Source organism: Psittacula echo (assembly GCF_963264785.1).
Source record: "Psittacula echo genome assembly, chromosome: 7".
NCBI classification, from domain to species: Eukaryota; Metazoa; Chordata; class Aves; order Psittaciformes; family Psittacidae; genus Psittacula; species Psittacula echo.
In genome coordinates this window covers 20193953-20212745 of record NC_137740.1, presented here as the reverse complement: position 1 = coordinate 20212745, position 18793 = coordinate 20193953, and the positions used below count along the sequence as shown (strand labels likewise).

The following is an 18793-nucleotide window of genomic DNA, read 5'->3' as shown; positions in this document are numbered from 1 at the left end:
TATATAAATTGTATGTAGAAATATATTAAAAATAATACATACTAGTATATAAATTCTTATTAAAAAGTGTTCCTTCTATTGCATTTCTTCTGCATAATCCAGTGCAGAATTCAAAATCTCCTCTGTCCTTTTTCTTTTCACCTTTCATTCCAGATACGTTCCCATGTGTATTATCCCCAATAACTCGTTCACTCTTTAATACAATCTCCTTTCAAATATTTCTAAACTTCTACCATGTGTTCCATGACTTAGGAGAAGACTAAGTTTCACGTATTTAGCTTGCAAGACCATCCCTTATTTCTTGTGAAAATCAAGGATCCCTGATTTCCTTTTTGCTTTGAAATATGTCAGTATCTCTAAGGTGAATTTGCTAAAAATTAGGTGTAATATTCAGAGTGAAGCCAAATAGATTTCTTGTCATGCAATTTTTCAACAGTGTTGCTGTTGTGCATGGTGTTACTCTGCAGGGGAACACTGGACATCAAATTAAACTTGAATTCACAATGTGATAAGCTTATAAAGCTAAAGCCAATATAATTGAGACTGCAGATGCAAAAGGATATTGCAGATAAGAGAGGCTGGTAGTCTTGCTTTTGCTTTTGGATTATAATGTATGTAGGTAGGACTCTGTATTTGAAAGGTTATGATGTTTATTTGATCGTGGCTGTCTGGAGTGGTATCCCTCAACACTGTATCTCAGGAAGATAGTTCTGGTTCCTATCTGGAGAATATAATCAAATCAACAACTTACCTCTCTACTTCAGGAAGACTTCTGTCTCTGCCTGTGTGGTTGCTCTTTTTATCTCTGGCCTTGATTTCCAGTCACGATTGATTTTGTGAGTGTTATACCTTAGCTAACATATTGTTTAATTGATAAAATGGATGTCAAATTTTCTCCTCTTTCAATATCCATGCTTGTATCTCTGGCTGTGTTCTACTGATAGGACGCTTCGTTTGTTCCTACGATGTTAACAGGAAAACTGGGGGGAGAAGAGGGGAGCAACAATAAGAAAAATGATAGAAGCAGTCTTCAAAACTTATTTCTCATGTCACATACATTTTATACAGTTAAAAAGTAACAGGTCAAACTGAGGCTTTCAAGTTTGTGTTTTTTAACTTGAGGCTGCGGCCCAAATTTTCGGTGTGGGTAACTGAAGCATGGAGAGTCATACAGGTAATTGATGTGAGATTATCAAGTCCTAAACCAACATCCTAGATACTGAACAAACATAGAATCATAGAATAGTTAGGGTTGGAAAGGACCTTGAGATCATCTAGTTCCAACCCCTCTGCTGTGGGCAGGGACACCTCACACTAAACCATGTCACCCAAGGCCTCATCCAACCTGGCCTTGAACACTGCCAAGGATGGAGCATTCACAACCTCCCTGGGCAACCCATTCCAGTGCCTCACCACCCTCTCAGTAAAGAATTTCTTCCTTATATCCAATCTAAACTTCCCCTGTTTAAGTTTGAACACGTTACCCCTTGTCCTGTCACTACAGTCCCTGATGAATAGTCCATCCCCAGCATCCTTACAGCCCCCCTTCAGATACTGGAAGGCTGCTATGAGGCCTCCACGCAGCCTTCTCTTCTCCAGGCTGAACAGCCCCAACTTTCTCAGCCTGTCTCCATACGGGAGGTGCTCCAGTCCCCTGATCATCCTCGTGGCCCTCCTATGGACTTGTTCCAACAGTTCCATGTCCTTCTTATGTTGAGGACACCAGAACTGCACACAATACTCCAAGTGGGGTCTCACGAGAGCAGAGTAGAGGGGCAGGATCACCTCCTTGGACCTGCTGGTCACACTCCTTTTGATGCAGCCCAGGATACAGTTGGCTTTCTGGGCTGCGAGCGCACACTGCAGCTGGCTCATGTTCATTTTCTCATTGACCAACACCCCCAAGTCCTTCTCCGCAGGGCTGCTCTGAATCTCTTCTCTGCCCAACCTGTAGCTGTGCTTGGGATTGCTCTGACCCAGGTGTAGGACCTTGCACTTGGCACGGTTAAACTTCATCAGGTTGGCATCAGCCCACCTCACAAGCGTGTCGAGGTCCCTCTGAATGGCATCCCTTCCCTCCGGCGTATCAACCGAACCACACAGCTTGGTGTCATTGGCAAACTTGCTGAGGGCGCACTCAATCCCACTGTCCATGTCACCGACAAAGATGTTGAACAAGACTGGTCCCAACACTGATCCCTGAGAGACACCACTTGTTACTGGTCTCCAGCCGGACATCGAGCCATTGACCACAACTCTTTGTGTGCAGCCATCCAGCCAGTTCTTTATCCACCGAGTGGTTCACCCATCAAATTGATGTCTCTCCAATTTAGAGACAAGGATGTCGTGTGGGACAGTGTCAAACACTTTGCACAAGTCCAGGTAGATGACGTCAACATTTCTGTGTTCCTTCCAAGCATAACGCTGGTTTTGGGACAGACATCTGTAATTGGTGTGATTGAACAGTGTTTGGATGTGTAGCTTTGTAATGCATTCCTTAGATTGGAAAGCACTGTTTTATGACTTCCTGGTGAAAGGAGAAGGCATAAAATCAGTTGAATTCTGCTTTTAGGAAATACGGGGGGGGGGGGGGGAGAAGAATATGTTATTTTCTGTAGCAATTTCCCTGTCAGTGGGAGAGGTGTTAAATAAAGCAGCAGCAGAAGCCCGAATGCACAGAGATTCCATGTTCTCACATGCTTCATCCTGCCATTCATTAGCATGAACATGGAACTCAGAGACCTTTCTTGTTGCAGGTGTAGTCTCCATCTCTTTCTTCTTCTATGTACCCAAACATAATCCTGAAGTTCTTGTGGAAGTCATATTCTCATTTTACTAATCTTATGGGCGTCATATGTACTAGTTACTTGCCGCTTTTTGGTGATGGTCTAGTTGCAAAGCTGTTGCTTTTGGGGATTATGACATCTGCAAATTGTGAGAGCAGAGACATATAATTATGTGTGGCTTTTCTCTCTTTTGCTTTGATCTGAGTGATCCCAGAAGGAATAAGAACAGAAAGGGAAGCATGAAGTGCTCCATGCAATCCCTGATCTCCAAAATGTATTGATGTAAATAATGCGAATTTTAAATGTACATCTGTAAATGTTAATTAATATGTTCTACTACAGAATTTTATCTGAGAATCTCAAAGCACTTTGACAAGCTGCAAACTCTGCCTTGCAAATGTTTGTAAAGTAGAGAAATATTATTCTCCCTACCCTGCCTCTTTTTTTAAGTGAGTAAGGAAACAGGGAGGCTAAATCAAAGGTTTGGATGACTACGAAGGGCCGTTGCTTGACAAGCTGAAGATAATTCCCTTATCTGGTTCTTGGTTGTCCTCTGCCTGAGGAGCCAGACTTTACCTTCCCTGTTTAATCGTGCAGAGGTGCATTGCGGCACAGAAAACTTAAAGGTGTAACAGTGTTCTTTCTTTTGTAGCTGTGCTATTTAAAATGGTGATCATCAACATTTTGTTGGAGAAAGCTTCTGATTTTCAAAAAGTATTCTTTAGCAGTTGTAGGCCTGTTCTTAGAAGTGGATATTTACAGTAGCCTGGAGAGTTGTGATGAGAATATGCCTTTGTCATCTGGATAAAGAATCCAGACACTTGCATTAGATGCCTAGTGGTACATGGCATAAATATTCCTCACAAAGGATTTAAAGTTGTACTTATTTTTGAGGCTTTATTTCTTAATTGTTCTGTTGCATCTAGCACCGCTGTGGTTTTGTCAGTAACAGGATGGTGTTGAGTTTATAGTTATTTTTAACAACTAAAACTTTGTCACTGTGCTGTGCATTACATGCTAGTCAGTCGTATAGTGAAGGGATTTCAGTGTTCTGTGTGGCTTAGGATTATCTTCAGTTTGGGTTTTTTGGGGCAGGGGCTTCAGTCCATGATGGCTGGCTTCCAGTGCCTTCCTTCTTTCTGCATGTGCTTTGTTTATCACCTTAATCTCTTAAATTGAGACTGATCTCCTGCAGAATACAGCCTAAATATTTGTACTTGGTGATCCCTGTTCTAGCATAACTGACTGCTCCATTGCCATTGAAACCCATTTAAGAGGCTTCCATTCTTGATGTAAGAACTGGAAATGATAGCTTACCACACTATCAGTATTTTTCCTACCTTATTTGCATCTTTCACTTCAGCTGCATTAATTGCTTAATGATTCATCCAGTTATTCATCTAATTCTCTTGTTAATAGCTGTAGCAGGCTTTGGTGATATTAAATAAGTTTAATTAACATATCATCAACAATTAAGAGCTTTTTTTTTTCTTCCCATATGTTGAAAGCATTAGCTGCCTGAATTTTATTGTTATTGCCCCTGTGAAACTTGACCTTAGCTTTGGAGCAGGACACTTTCTGGTGCTTGTTGCAGCTATATTAATTGTAGTGTTCCAAAAATCCTAAAGTGAAGTTACTGCCACAAATACAGCATGTATCTCATGGTGATCAGCGTGATTTAGTGATCAGCTTTCACCTGTCCATCCCTTTCTCTTGTGCTTGAAGTGCAAATTTGATAAGAGTTGTAGAAAGCACAACGGAGTCAGGGCGTCACCCTCCTTTCTGTGTGAGATCTTAGTACTTTGGATATGCATGCCAATCCATGCAGTCCTGTTCTCAACTTATTGTTTACATACCTTCTTGGCATGCTGCTCAAAAATCCAAAACATTTGTTGTGCTTTACCAATGGATTTCAGACTCCTTTACTGTCTTTTTGGCAGGATAAATCCATGTATAAAAGGAAAAGTGTGCCTGATGTTGAGCTGTAAGACTTTTATTTTATTTACTTCAGTCATTTGCTCTGTGAGCAACACTGCTTGTAACAGTGTGCATCTGTGAGGACTGTTTGTTTTGCAGCATCTTGGTAATGTTTGCACATGGAGCTTGCTCGTGAATCATTGGTGAAAGTTCTTCTGCAGCAGGTTACTATAGTGACATCCCGGAGTCATTGTAATGCTGGGAAGCATTGAATGTACCCTCTTTCAACTTTTCCTTTGTTAAACATGTCTGCAGATCTCCTGCCATCTGTGGTGTCAGAACTTCTTGCCGTCCTGATAAACAGCCCAAAACACTTTAATCTTTGTATGAGCCAGGAAAATTAGTAAGCAAAAGGAGATGAAAACCTTGTCAGGCTTGTTAAGTCTTAAGGCTTTCCCCTCCCTCTCTTCTCTCTATGGGCTGTGCATGGACTGCTCAGTGTACTGAAGGAACAAACTATTTACAGTGTTTCTGTGCTGCTTAGCCTCCTCGGCTTTCTCTTCTGCAGAAAGGCCCTGAAGTTTAGAGCAAGGAGCATCATCAGGACACTGTCACAAGTTTTTGCTGGACTGGGCAAATTCTGTCTTACCTCCATATATGGTTCTTTTAGGACATACACCGCAGAATGTATTTTGTCTCTGTAGAAATGGAGCTTAGCTGAGCTCTGTATCTCAGTCCCTGATCAGACATTTTCAGATGAGAAGTATGACCTTCTGGCTTCCAGGGCAGTGTAAGCTTTCCAGAGGCATTTGGGTTTGTTCTGGAGTTGGGAGGGACAGTTGTCTTTGGAATTAAGTCACTTGGAACTCCTTTGCTTTCAGGGGTCATTGCTGCGAACATGAAACCTAAAAGTGATGCCCCATTAGAAAGACATTAATTTGGCCATATTCCCACAATGCTGTTTTTGCAGCTCTAACCAGGGTATATTAACCAGGTTAAGTATTCTGGGTCACTGAAATCACTGTGACTCGTGTGTCAGTGTGCAACTGATGTGTAAGAAAATGTGGTTTCAGAAAGCCGTTTTAAGATATTTCTGCTTGAATGAGTGGATTCTAAGTCATGGGTTTATTAGTTGGAATTAAAAGGAATATGTCCACTTCCTTTGGTCTTCAGGTAAGAGAATATGAGGGGAAATGTAATCAGCACTACTGTTTGGACTTGTGTTCAGAAGTTGTCACCAAAGGCTGTCTACATTTTGTTGTTTCTATAAACTGAGCTCCTAACAGCACCTGGGAGTCCTTGCATGTTTTATAAGCTCCTTGTTTATTCTTGTCTGAAACTTCTCATGTGGCTTCTCCCATCTTTCTCCGTTCTCCAGAAGTCCTGTCCCTGCCGTACCAATTCTCTATCATTCTTATTCCCTCAGTTGCCAAGGATTTTTTTGAATGCCTCATTTTCCCTCTTGGATACCTCTTCCCCTGCAGAGATTTTGTACCATTCCATGCTGCTCTCTGTACCAAGGTTTTGTTTGCCCTTCCATTATCTGCTCCTGCCAGTAGCTTTTTTTTTTTCCTCCTGAGTCAACATTTTTAAGAGAGTTATAGTGATGAGCTGAGGTGATTCAGGTGTTGTTATATTGGAATGTATTGGTGACAGCCATCAATGCATTTCTGCATTTCTTGCTGTGCGGATGTTAAGCTTTCAGACTTTTTCTGTTTAGTAGAAATGTAACTGTTTTCTGTTAAAAGCACAGACCATAGCTTAAGACTTGTCAGAAGGCTCATATTCATGAAAATCTGTGTATATGCTAGGTCCAAAGATTTTGTTCAGTGGGTTGGGTATCCTTGTGCAAACTGTGGCTACAAGATGCAAACCTTTGCAGTAAGACAATGTGGAAATATTTGTGACTGCATCTAGGGTTATATTTCCTCCAGTAAGGCAAGGGTTGCTCTTTCTCTGCCTACCTCTCCTGCTGCATCCCCCCAGCCTTCTTTTTGGAGATTTAAATAAAATATCCCTCATGTTGAGGACTGAGAGAGATCTGGAGGTGGGATCATTTTGTTACCTAGGCTGGAATGTCTGGAGTAGTAAGATACCTACATGGCCTCACTGATTTATTGCTTTTAAATGGTTTTGAACTCTTGAAAGTGACATCTAACTATCATTATAGTTAGTTTTGTTATCAATGTTATATAAATGTTGTCAGAGACACTGTGTTCACAGAAGTGAGATTGCTGGTAAGCACAGCTTGTTCTGGAAGCCACATGATGAATGAAATCTGAATTTTCAAATCTTTTGGGCCATACTTCTAAAAGTCAAATAGGAAATTGCATGCCTCAATTAATGTTTGTCCTTCTTTTTGCTTTAAGTAACAAGCCAAACCCCAACCAGATCAATGTAAATAATGTCAAACCAGGAGTGGTGAATGGTACTGGAGTACAGGCACAGAACACGGGAGCAGGACGGGCTTGTGAAAGCTGTTACAGTAAGTGATGTGCCAGTGAACAGTTGTTCATAGAGAGAGTGTATGCTGTGCTGCAAACAGTAAAGTAAAAGTTGTGTTGTGTGGAGGGTGGGAGGGAAGGCTTTGGAAGGGTTGCAGTACGGAGTTTGACATTGTAGCATTTTAAGCAGAGGTTTTGTTTGAGTTATTGCTGTTACATTTGTAGATAGAATTATGAAGTACTAGAGGGGGAGTTAGTAAATGTTCTACATAATTGCAAATAGCTGTTGAGCAAAGGCTTGAATCACCAAGGTGTGAATTTGTCTTATTTTTAGTAGATTTCAAAATATATATCATTATAATAATATAAAAATCACTGTATTTGGTCTACTGCCTGATAATTAATACACTGAGTTCTAATGATTGTGCTCATTTATGGGCCTTTAGATATGCTGGAATGTAGGAGTGTATGAGAAGTCAAGTCACAGATTCCATATATTCTTTAGTCATAGAATTAATGTATGGGGAGTTCCTGAAGACAATTTCCCTCTCCCCCATGCTCTGCAGAAATTGTTGTCTACCAGTCTTGCAAAATGAGAGCTTTCAGTTTCATTGGCAGGGAAATTTCCCATCCTACTAGTTGTTTTTTCTGTTCATGTTTTAAAAGGAGTTTGTATGTGTAATTAATTCTGCTGAAATCACAAGTATCTTTAACAGTGGTGATGACTGTGAAGCCATCATCGTTTTTTTCAAGATTTGTTTGAGCTTTGCACTGTCTGTGTGTGGGTTTTCTTTTGTGATGGTTCTAAAGAGAATAAGCTCTGAAAAGTGATCCTGTTTAAGGATGTATATAATTTCCACCTTTGTTATCTCTAGCCACACAGTCTTACCAGTGGTATTCTTGGGGTCCCCCTAACATGCAGTGTCGTCTCTGTGCATCCTGTTGGACCTACTGGAAGAAATACGGTGGCTTGAAAATGCCAACACGGTTAGATGGGGAGAGACCAGGACCAAACCGCAATAATTTGGTAGGTATTTGCAAAGCAGACTGCTCGGTGCTTTTGCCTGGAAAGCAGGGTATCATGATATCTAAGTAGTTGTTCACTGTTCTGAAATATTTAACGATAAAAAGAATGCCTTCAACCTCCATTGTTGTCCCTGGGTTTGGTATTTCATGTCTTGCAAAAGTTGGCAATTTAACTTCAGCTGTAACTAATTTGTTGCCAAGTACTGCCCTAAGGAAAGAAAAATCAACCAGCATTTGTTGAGCAAACTAGGCATCAAATGCATGGGATATGAAATGCCAGCCAGTGTTTTCTGGTATTCAGTTTCCATGATTTTTGCTGTAGGGGCAAGAGGACTTTTTTTTCCATCAAGGAATTTGTTATTTCCTGAAACCTGTTCCCTTTCCCAAGGCACATTTAAAATTAGATGCCCAAATAGCTAGTGGCTTTTTAGAGATCCCCTGTCTTGTTTTTCTACCTCTTTTATTAATGCCCTTCACTTTTGGGTGGGTTTATATAGGTATTGTATGAGCTGCTTCTGTTTAATTTTTCCTCTTTTATTTAAAAGCCAAAATTCTCAAAGTTTTTCTGAATTTGTTGGAAGGTCAGTCTGGAAGCATCATACATTGAGCTGATTGGAAAAAGTGGCTGCATCACATGGACGGACAAGATAGTGCACACTGAACTTGGGTCTTAGACTGGTTTCTTTCCTCTCAGTCTTTGCTATCATGCTCTTTCTATACTATTTCTTTTGTTTAACCTCTGTCCCTTTCAGGCTTCTGTTTGCCCTCTGAAGCTACCTAATTGCTGCAATAACTGCCAGGTTTTACCAGCCCTGTACCTCTTGTTTGTTAATTTACAAGTACATAAATATTCAGAGAGGGGAAAGCCTTGTTCTCCCCAGACTGAAATTTCCTCCTGTTTTCCAGCTGTGGGCAGATCTGAGATAACAAGAAAGTACTTTCATTATTTTATTGGTTGACTTGCTGCTTTCATGAAGAATATACTGCTTTGGCTCTCTGTAGTTCATAAATTACTTTCAGTAGTATTCTTTATTACACACAGTGAATATTTGATAACTCTGTAAATACGTTCATTGAATTCACAGGGAAAAATTAAAACAGAAATACCCGAAACTTTGGGACAGAATCATTCTTGCATGCTGTAAGCTTGCTTTGAGAAGTGAGTTTGTGATGTATATTTTAGCCATACAGCTGTTTTCTGATTTTTCCTTTCCCTCTTACAAATGATTTCCTATAAGGAGTTTGCGTTCTATATGCAGAGCAACTCTTAAGCACCCAAAGTTGGAGTGTGTATTGACTCTATAAACACTAACTCATATGATAGCATCAGGTAGCTTCTTCACATCTGGCTTTTGGATCTCTGCTTTAAAAATTGGTACAGCACAGAAATAAATACTTCCCTGTGAAGAGAAAATGTATACCTGCCTTTGAGATATTTTGGAAGAAACTGCCAAATGTTGATGGGTAAGGTTTGTGAAATGAGGAAGAGCTGAGCTGAAAATACTGTTTCTGTTCATATGTCTGTGAACCAGTAGCTGATTTTATATGATATTCTTTCTCTTCTTCTTTTTCTAATAATTATTTTTTAGAAACAATATTTGTATTTCTTTTTTAGAGTCCTCATGGTGTGCCAGTACGAAACAGTGGGAGTCCCAAGTTTGCTATGAAGACACGTCAAGCCTTCTATCTCCACACAACAAAACTGACAAGAATTGCCAGACGTTTATGTCGAGATATCTTGCGCCCTTGGCATGCTGCAAGACATCCCTATTTGCCTATTAACAGTGCAGCAATCAAAGCAGAATGTGAGTGGTGATGCATTTGGGACCTACTTGCAAAGGAGCCCTTTTGTAGTTCCTTTCCTATAAAGTTTGAGTTGCGACTTCCTGAGATGCTCTCTTGCACATAGCTAGTGGTTTCACAAAATGTGGCTGTGTTGCAGAGGTTCTTACTGACTATAGGCTAGACAAACAAAGTTGAGAATTCATGAGCTGCTGTTTTAAGATATTCATGTTTGCTATTACCTTTAGCATTCTCCTGCATTTGTGTCCTGTTGCCAAGACATGCTTGCAACCTGTAAAATTTCTTTGTAATTGGAAAGCTCTTTAGGACACTTGAGTTACTAATTTAATTTTGCTATAATATCTAAATGTCTTTGCACTCTAATTATTTTTCTTTGTTTTACAGGCACAGCACGTTTACCTGAGGCATCGGAAAACCCGTTGCTATTAAAGCAAGTGGTTCGAAAGCCTTTAGAAGCAGTACTCCGGTATTTAGGTACTAAAAAAACCCAAATACCACCAAACACACAAACCCCCAACCAAACCAAAAACCCTACTAGCTAATTCTGCTGACCATTTGGTTCTGGATTTAGATGCTGGTTCTGCATAAAAAAAGGAAAACAGAACATTAAAACCTTCCCATTAACTTGTCCTTTTTTTTCTTTTCCTGCTTAATTTGATAGACCTAGTGCCTCAGCACTCCACTCTGATCTCATGGAACTGTATCAGAATTTCAAGTGAAGGGAGGAATGTATTTGCTGTGGCTTCTGATTTATGTGGGGACAAGTTACTATCTGCTAATGGAGGCACAAACATTGTGTTCTGGGGACAGTTGGTCAGTCCACTGTTCCAATTTTTGAGCTGTCTGGAGGCAGTTCCTACCTAGAGTTGGGCTCTCCAACAAGCCTCTTGGTTTAGGACAGCACTGACTCCCACAGCTCATCAATCAGTTTCTGGCTGTCCTGTGCTGGAGCCAGGCAAGGGGACTATGCTTCCATTTTTTACTTTCTTCTTATTTGTTTTGTCCAGTTTGTTGTTTGCAGTTTTGTTGTTTGGTGGTTTTTTGTTACGATTTTCTTGAGGACCTGGGCCTCATCAGCTGATCTGTGGGGAAGTACTGAGTAGTACTATCCAGAACCTTTGTGTATGTTTGAGGTTCTGGAGGCATCTAAGGTGATGCTATGTGACAGGCCGGCTTTAACTACAAATGAATGCAAAATCATTTTCCCCAGTGTTGCTGGTTGCTAGTGTTACACTGAAAACACATCTGAGGTTGTTACAGTCTTAACGTGATTCTGACCTCTGAAAGCTATCTTGGGCAGCGGTGCTTTGAAGGCTTCCAGATTAATGAGGGAATCGATTGCCTTTTTACACTAATAAGAAACACAGGAGTCAATTTATGTTTCTTTGAACATTTTTGTTGATGAAATATTGTAAGGCTCAGGGTTTATTAAATATTTACTACTTCTCTGTTGAGTGTTGTACTTCTGTATGCTAGTGAGATACACCGATTGAGAAACCTTTGGATACAGACAGTGCAACCAAAGAAAGCCAATAAAGGGAGAAGTTTTGCTGTTGGATAAAATCCTTCTTATAATAGTTGTACAGCATGTAACAGTAAATTTTGAGATTTTTATTAGTGATGTGCCAGGGTTTCCATTTGACTGTTGAGCTGGGAAAAGGGAGTGAAAGAAGTGGAGGGAAGCTGATGGGTTGGCAAGAACATATTTTTGGAGATGTCATGGTCAGTGGGCTTTTAAGCTATATGTTACTTGACTGTTGGGGCTGCAGGGGGAAAACGTGTGTAAAGCTCCCATTTGATGTTGCCTGTAATTTTCTCAAAACCTCTTCAGTTGAGCGGCATGTGCTTGATCTCTGCCTTGGTCAAAAGGCTGAATTCAGACTCATTGTGCTACTTACAGTGGTGCTTTGAATCCTTATTTGTTTGGCCAGTTTAGAAATCGGGTTTTTTTGCAAACCTTGCAAAAATGAGAAAGTTGTAATTTCACTAGAATTTAGGGGCATTCTGTGACTGTCCAAAGATGGCTTTTAATATACAGCACCCCAAAGGATCCCAAATTGTTGGAGAACAGTGTTTTGGAAGTAGATACAAAGTGCTTTTGTTACCAGCCCTTGTTTTAGGGCAATATGAAATTGGGTTTAACATCTTCAGTGGTGGTGTATTCCTAAATATACTTTTAAGTGCTTTATGTAAATAGCAATCTCCAGTCAAAATTATTGACTGAGGTAGCTTGTATATAAGTGGAGGTATATTTAGTCACCTTGGAATGACCTTTACAGGTGGTTTTCAGGTTTATAATTTGAGTATCTTCACTAATAAAAAAACCCTGCCTTGCTGTTTTTCAACAGAGTCTCATCCGTGTCCTCCAAAACCAGATCCTGCAAAGAGTTTGTCCAGTTCTCTCAGCAGTCTGACTCCTGCTAAGTTTACTCCTGTCATTAATAATGGGTCCCCAACTATCCTGGGAAAAAGAAGTTATGAACAACACAATGGAATGGATGGTAAATATTATTCTGCAAAATGTATATTGCCTGTGTAGGCTTTTTCTTCTGTCTTTTTGGTATACAAAGTGATTAGTTAAAACTATAGTTTTTTATATAAATTCCAAGTTTCTTACTCTTGAGGGGGGTTAATTTCTTTCCTTTTACAAAAAGTCACTTATCCCATTTCTCCTCTGGATGAGACACATGATTTGTACTGCTTGGGTGGTGTATGTACATATGTGCTGGTGGAGCTCTGCCTAGCTTGACCAATTTTGCAAATGTGATAGTGAAGGAGAAACTTCCCTGCAAGTTTTTCTAAATGGGTAGTATGAAGAAAACCTTTATAGCTTATTCCAATTATGCTTCCTTTTTCTTTTGAGGTTTACAGCTTTTTAACCTGTAGGTAGTAGCTGTGCGTTTCCCAGGTGGCTCTGTAACATGTGGATCACCTGGTTATCAGCAAAGCTACCAGATGCTGCTGCTTAGCTGAGGGAGGCAGATGTGCCAGATCTGGTATGGCATAAACCTTCCCCTGCCTTGTGCAGAACTTGAGCATTCACTTTTGTTGGCCCTGTCACTGAGCACCTTTGTGCAGTGGAGTTTGGGCTTCATCTCCTCAATATTAAAAGGCAAGGGGAAGGTGTTCGAAGTGGGGGAGATAAATGCAGGATGTTCCTGGCATGAACTTCGGGGCTCAGTTCTGTAGAGTTGCTCTTGCCTGAGTGTCAGGGAAGAAAAAGTGCAGTCTTTTCCTCAGATGAAGGTAAAAGGGACTGTTCAAATGGTCATAACAGGAGTGAGAACATGGAGGGTAGTTCTCCTTAACAGGGAAAAGAAACGGTTGGTTTAATGGTGACTGAGCAAGGAGAGATTCTTTTTTTACCTTTAATTCTAACTTTATTAAATATCTTATCTGAGATATAGTTACAAACATTTGATATCTTACTGTTTGTGTTTTAACATTAAGAACTTTTTAAACTGCTGCTATTCAGGTTGCTGATATGATGTTTTTCTCTTTTCTGTTCACTTGTGCTCTATCAGGCAACATGAAGAAGCGCCTGTTGATGCCTAGCAGGGGTAAGACCTTGAAGCTGCGCTCAGCTTATGCTAGGAGAGTGATTTTTAGTTTCATCTGCTGGCTTGTCTGTGCTTTGTGGCTAATGAGTCTGTGTGCTCCTTCTGTGTTGATGTCTAAGTGTTTCTGGGTAACCATTTCCACCCATGGTTATGCTGCTCACCTTCCAGGCTTTTCACATGCAGACAAAAAATCGTACAACCATACTGAAGATGTGAAGTGCTGTGTTTGGAATTGATTACTAATTCGTCAAGTTGACAGAAAAGTTTTCTAGCAGTTTTGTGGAACTGCTGAAAGCTGTGATGGTTGGTTTGGAATTAGGTGTTGTTTCACTATTTGACTTCTAAGAAATCAAAGTTCATGTGTCCTGAACTACTTCAAATTCACTTTGACCGAAAGAAATAGAAGACTGTTCACATCGAGTCCCAAGTTTAAGCCTCCCTGTTTTCCAGTGTGAATGGACAGTCACTGGTGAGAGACTGTCTGCACATTCTCTACTTACAGTAAAATAGTTTTCAAAATTTCCACAGGTTAAAAATAATGTGTTGTGACTACTGAATAGACCTCAGAAGCTTTGGTTTGTGATAATGCAGGAAACGTACCTATGATGTTACGTAGCCAATTCAGTAGAACAGACCCATTTTGAACAGTTAGGGTACACAGATGTGATTGTGAGACAGGCACACACAAAAACTTCAGCTTATGTGTTACCACGAAATGGCTGACACTGCATGCCCTGATGTTAAGCTTTGTGTTTAATGGCTGAGACAGTGGATGACTGTTGTTGGTATTTACATGCATGCATATATAAGTGCATGTGGAGAATACAGTAACAATGAGGACAGTGATCCTTCTACTGTTTTGCTTTCTTTGGTAATTTATATCTTGATACTATGTTGCTGAGTGTTTCATGTGCTTTTTAACTTCAATATTTTCAGAAGAATAAGAAAATCCTGCTGTCTTGCTTAGTTTGGCTTTCTCAGAAGTTTTGTCCAGTAATGAGAGATGTAGGCGTGGAGTTGCTCTCTGAATCTCCATAGCTCCTAGTGGCTACCTGCTTATGGGCATGTCTGTTGCTCACTGCTGAATGTCCTCATCAACAAGGGTACTGCTGAGTCACTTGGCAGATGATAACTTCACAGAGCTTCAGAAGTGCGTGGCCCAAAAGAGGAAAGTAGAACTGATTCTTTCCTCAGGAAGGTGTTCTCTGCATAGAGCACTAGATGTGATGATGTGAGATCATTTGCTTACTGGAAATGGAGGATTCTTGGTTTAGTGTTTTAAAATGTCTGTCTGCTGGTATACATATTTGATTAGGTACATTTCAATCATAACCGCTGCTGGAGCAGTTTGCAAAATTAAGATTTTGGTGAAGTACCTGTTCAGGCTCCTCAGAATATGTGTTTCTCTGAAGCATGTGTATGCAGTTGTGCAGGCGACGGCTCTCATCCGCATGCCTGCTGCTTTATCTGCTTGGTCTGTGCTCAGCCAGCCACTGAAATACTTGGTGTAGTATTTGTTCCTATAAATGCTAGGTTGTGGAGTATGATTCAGTCCCAGAATCTGTTTACCTGCTGGGTAGTGAGTGTTAACTGGATATTTCTGAGAGCAGTTCAGCTTAAACTTGTTGGTTGATGTTTATTTGTGAATGGAAAACATTTGCCACACAGCAGTTTTGACACTGGAATGTTTTCTGACCCTGGGTTGCTGGAAGCTTTGCCAAGACAAGAGAGGGAAGGGAACCACCTGCAAGGAAACAGGGTTTAAAGAACTTGGATCAGGATCTGCTGGGCACAAGCAAACAGATGGTGGAAGTTTGGTGGATCTGTTTCTGGCCTGGTGTCAGTTTCTGTGCCAGTGCCCACTTAGCACTGGCACTCAGTTGCCTTGTAGGTGAGCTAGTAACCTTTGCTGGCTTTGGCCATGGCTAATGCTGGTTTCCTGCGCTGTGCCAGGCCTGGGAACATGATGCTGAGACTTCTCCTTCACTCTGGATGAAGTCATACAGGCTTATGAGTCTGGGGGAGCTGCTGGTGGGAAGGGAGAGAAGAGGAGCACGGGCTGAAACTATTGTGAAGACAGGGTGGATTGCAGCAAGAGTGATGAGGCCTTGTGACCAGAATTTGAGAGCCAGTGAATTAGTACAAAAGGACTGAAATAAACCCATCTATCCAGAATGACTGATTTTTTGGATAGCAACTGACCTAAAATAGAAAAGAAAGATAATGAGAATAAAACTGGATTATTATAACAAGTCAGATTCTTCATTTACATAGCTCCTATGTAAATGAAATTGGGGGGGGTTTCTTTGTTGTTTTTATGGTTTTCCTCTCCCCTTAATGGCACACAGTGGCACATACCAGCTGGTTTAGGTCACTGTAGGAGTGTACTGCAAATAAAAGATGGTGTTAAGACAACTGCATGGAGATATTGAAAATACTCTTTCTGCAGAAATTTGGGTACAAGAAGACACTTTGTCTATCTATGTTGAGATAGTTTTCAAGGAGTTGTTAACCTACTGCAATGTTACATGAATTATCCAGGGGTTTCTCTTCTACATGTGGATGTGCTGTGTTGGTGGCACCTGGAAGATACCAAGTCTGACACATGACAGCGGACAGCTGTTATGGTGAGCTTTAGCTTAAGTCTGTTTGCTGGTGACAAAAGACTTTTGGTTCTGGGCTGTTGCTTCCGAATTCCCTGCAGAAGTACATATACTGTAAATTATTGCTGGTTGCTAAGCCGATTCTGTGTGACGAGTTTGTAATTATTTCTTGATGGCCAGTGTGTAAAGCAGTATAAAATCGAGATTGCTTTGCAGGGAATGAACCAAGTAACAGCTTATATTTTGTTTAGGGTAAAACATTAGGATCCATGTTTATAAGTGTATATTGGTGGTCAGGTTTCTAAGCATTTAAATTCCTGTGGCACCTGCAGCCTTCGCTTAGAATTAGGCTGTTTAACATTGCTGAGAACTGAAGTGTTCACATAGGTTTTTGGGTGTTCCTTCAGGCAACTCTGCTGAAAGATCTTCCTCTGAGTCTCTACACCTCTTGTTATTTAGGGTGATGGGTGGTCAGTGGTTGGAACTCAGCCTTCAGAACAGTTAACGAGTGAAGTGCCTTGATGAATACTCCTGTGTAAATGGAAACGCTGTTCCTAAATGTGCCTAAACAATGACTGAGGGTGGAGGGGTTTGACATGAAGAACACCTATTCTGTAGGTGAATGCAGGTTGGTCAAGCTGAACTGTGACGATGAGAGATCAAAGAGGAAAAGGAGACTGGTTATTTTTTTAGTTCTGGGCTGTGGCCAGAACTAAACTAATTAGGCAATCCTGGAAACTGCTGGACTTAAAAGAGTACCTCGGATTTTTCCTTTGGAATTTTCTGTTTGTTTTTTTTCTCTTGCTACTGTAACTCCAGCTAAGTATCTTTATTCTTTTTCTGACTCATCCCTTCTTAATGCTAAAAACCTGAACTTGGGAAGAATAAGGAAATCCTGCTGCCTTGGTTAATTTGGCTTTCTCAGAAGCTTTGTCCAGTAATGAGGAATGTAGATGTGGAGTAGCTCTCTGAATTTCCACAGTGCCTAGTGACTACCTTCTTATGGTAGTCAATATTTTTCAAGCACAAATATGATTTGTCTGGCCAAGCATCTAGAGTGTTGTCTGGTGCTTGAATTCCAAGAACAGGAAAATATTCTTAATCTCATCTCTCCTCACTACCTCCACTCTATTTTACAAGAATGGTGTACTTCTTTAATGTTTGTTTCCGCTTCTTTAAATCACATTGGAGGCATTATTATGCATACAGTGCCCTTCCCAGCTCCTCAACGTTAGGTTAGCATGGACAAATTGCTGCAGAATCCTGTTTTTGGAGCATGGAAAGTACATGGAGTCTCATAAGCTGCCAAGTACAGTGAAATGTTAAAAGTTATTAGTTCATTGCTTTATCTTTAATAGTCTGGAGCTTAACTGGCAATCTTTGTCATGAAACTTCCTCTAGAGAGATGGAGAGGGTATTTTATGTTCTGGACCCTGTTTACTTTTTACCTTGCAGCTATTCAGTATGGGGGGGTTTATGTGATACTTGTCTAGGCAAATTCTACAGGGGGAAGGGAGAGAGCATTGTTAGTCTTAATTTTTTCCCTTATCTTTTACACCATGTTAGCTTTCATCTAATCAAATCTGGTATTCAGGGTCATCACATGCACTGTAAAATTGGCAGAGAGAGAGAACATGAATGAGTAGCTGAAATAAAAAGAAGGCTTTTCCCAGCAACAAACTTGCACTGATAAAATAGTAATGGATCAAATGCTGAAAATTGGAGAGGGTTTATAGAAGAGCCATGAAAATGGGGAAGGGACTGGAAAACACGCTGTATAATGCTTCTATCAAAGTGAAAGTTGTAGATGTTTGTCTCTGCTGACAGGAGCAGCAGAAGTGTAATAATAGAGGGCTTTTAAGTCTAGCTGGGAATGGAATAATGAGCTGCAGTAGCCAGAAGGTACAGGAGAAAAACTCTGGCTGGAAACAAGCTGCAGATTTCTTGAGTGAGGTTAATTAACTGTTGGAATACCTTGCTTCTGCTACTGGGGATTTCTAAACCAAAGTGGAATGTCAATCTAATTTAACATGTTCTGGTTCACTGTTTCTTACCTCCTTTTGGGGAAATGGGAATGAACTCCTGGAACTGGAAGCATTCGTCACCCTAGCATGGCATTAGTTTAATTATCAAAATAGGAGCATGAAAGTAGAAATACTGCTCTTGAGCAAAGCAGCTTTTGACGTGGGAATATAGGGAAGTTCTCTAGTATCAGCTATGTAGCTGACCAGACTTATCTCAAAGCTTTCATTCTGGCTGACGTAGACCTTGCAGATAATTTGGACTTCTCTGTATGCATAAGTTGCATTAAAATTCTGCCTTTATCAGCAGTGGCCCTTTCTGCTCTTCCAAAGTTGAGGATAACCAGCCAAAGGAAATCTGCCCATCCAGGAATGACTGTAAACTGCAGGGGGTATTGGTCCTTTGATGAATAATGTGATACACAAAGTACTGGGGATAAGTCCTGGCTTTACCTATTGATATCCAGACCAGAGTAATGCTGACTAGTGTTAAGAGATAAGATGTTCAGTGCATCTTAAAGGAATGACTGTTTCTAGCCAGCAGCAGCACAGCTGGGAATGACAAGTTGCTTGAAATGCTCCTTGGAGACCCCAAGAACTGTGTGCCTGTGCAACTTCCTCACTTTAGATTAT

General features: G+C 40.6%; 1 protein-coding gene across 4 annotated transcripts in view; it reads left to right on the top strand.

Annotated features, from left to right (window-relative positions):
- MTA1 (metastasis associated 1) overlaps positions 1-18793 on the top strand; it is an 82718-nt gene that overhangs the window by 48443 nt on the left and 15482 nt on the right. For 3 of the 4 annotated variants that reach the window (XM_080623805.1, XM_080623804.1, XM_080623806.1), the window contains 6 exons: positions 7073-7188; positions 8023-8174; positions 9789-9978; positions 10361-10450; positions 12325-12477; positions 13501-13536. In XM_080623805.1, the coding sequence (XP_080479931.1) occupies positions 7073-7188; positions 8023-8174; positions 9789-9978; positions 10361-10450; positions 12325-12477; positions 13501-13536 (737 nt within the window). Of the gene's footprint in view, positions 1-7072; positions 7189-8022; positions 8175-9788; positions 9979-10360; positions 10451-12324; positions 12478-13500; positions 13537-18793 lie in introns of those variants that run through there. The other variant, XM_080623807.1, reaches the window with a different exon arrangement.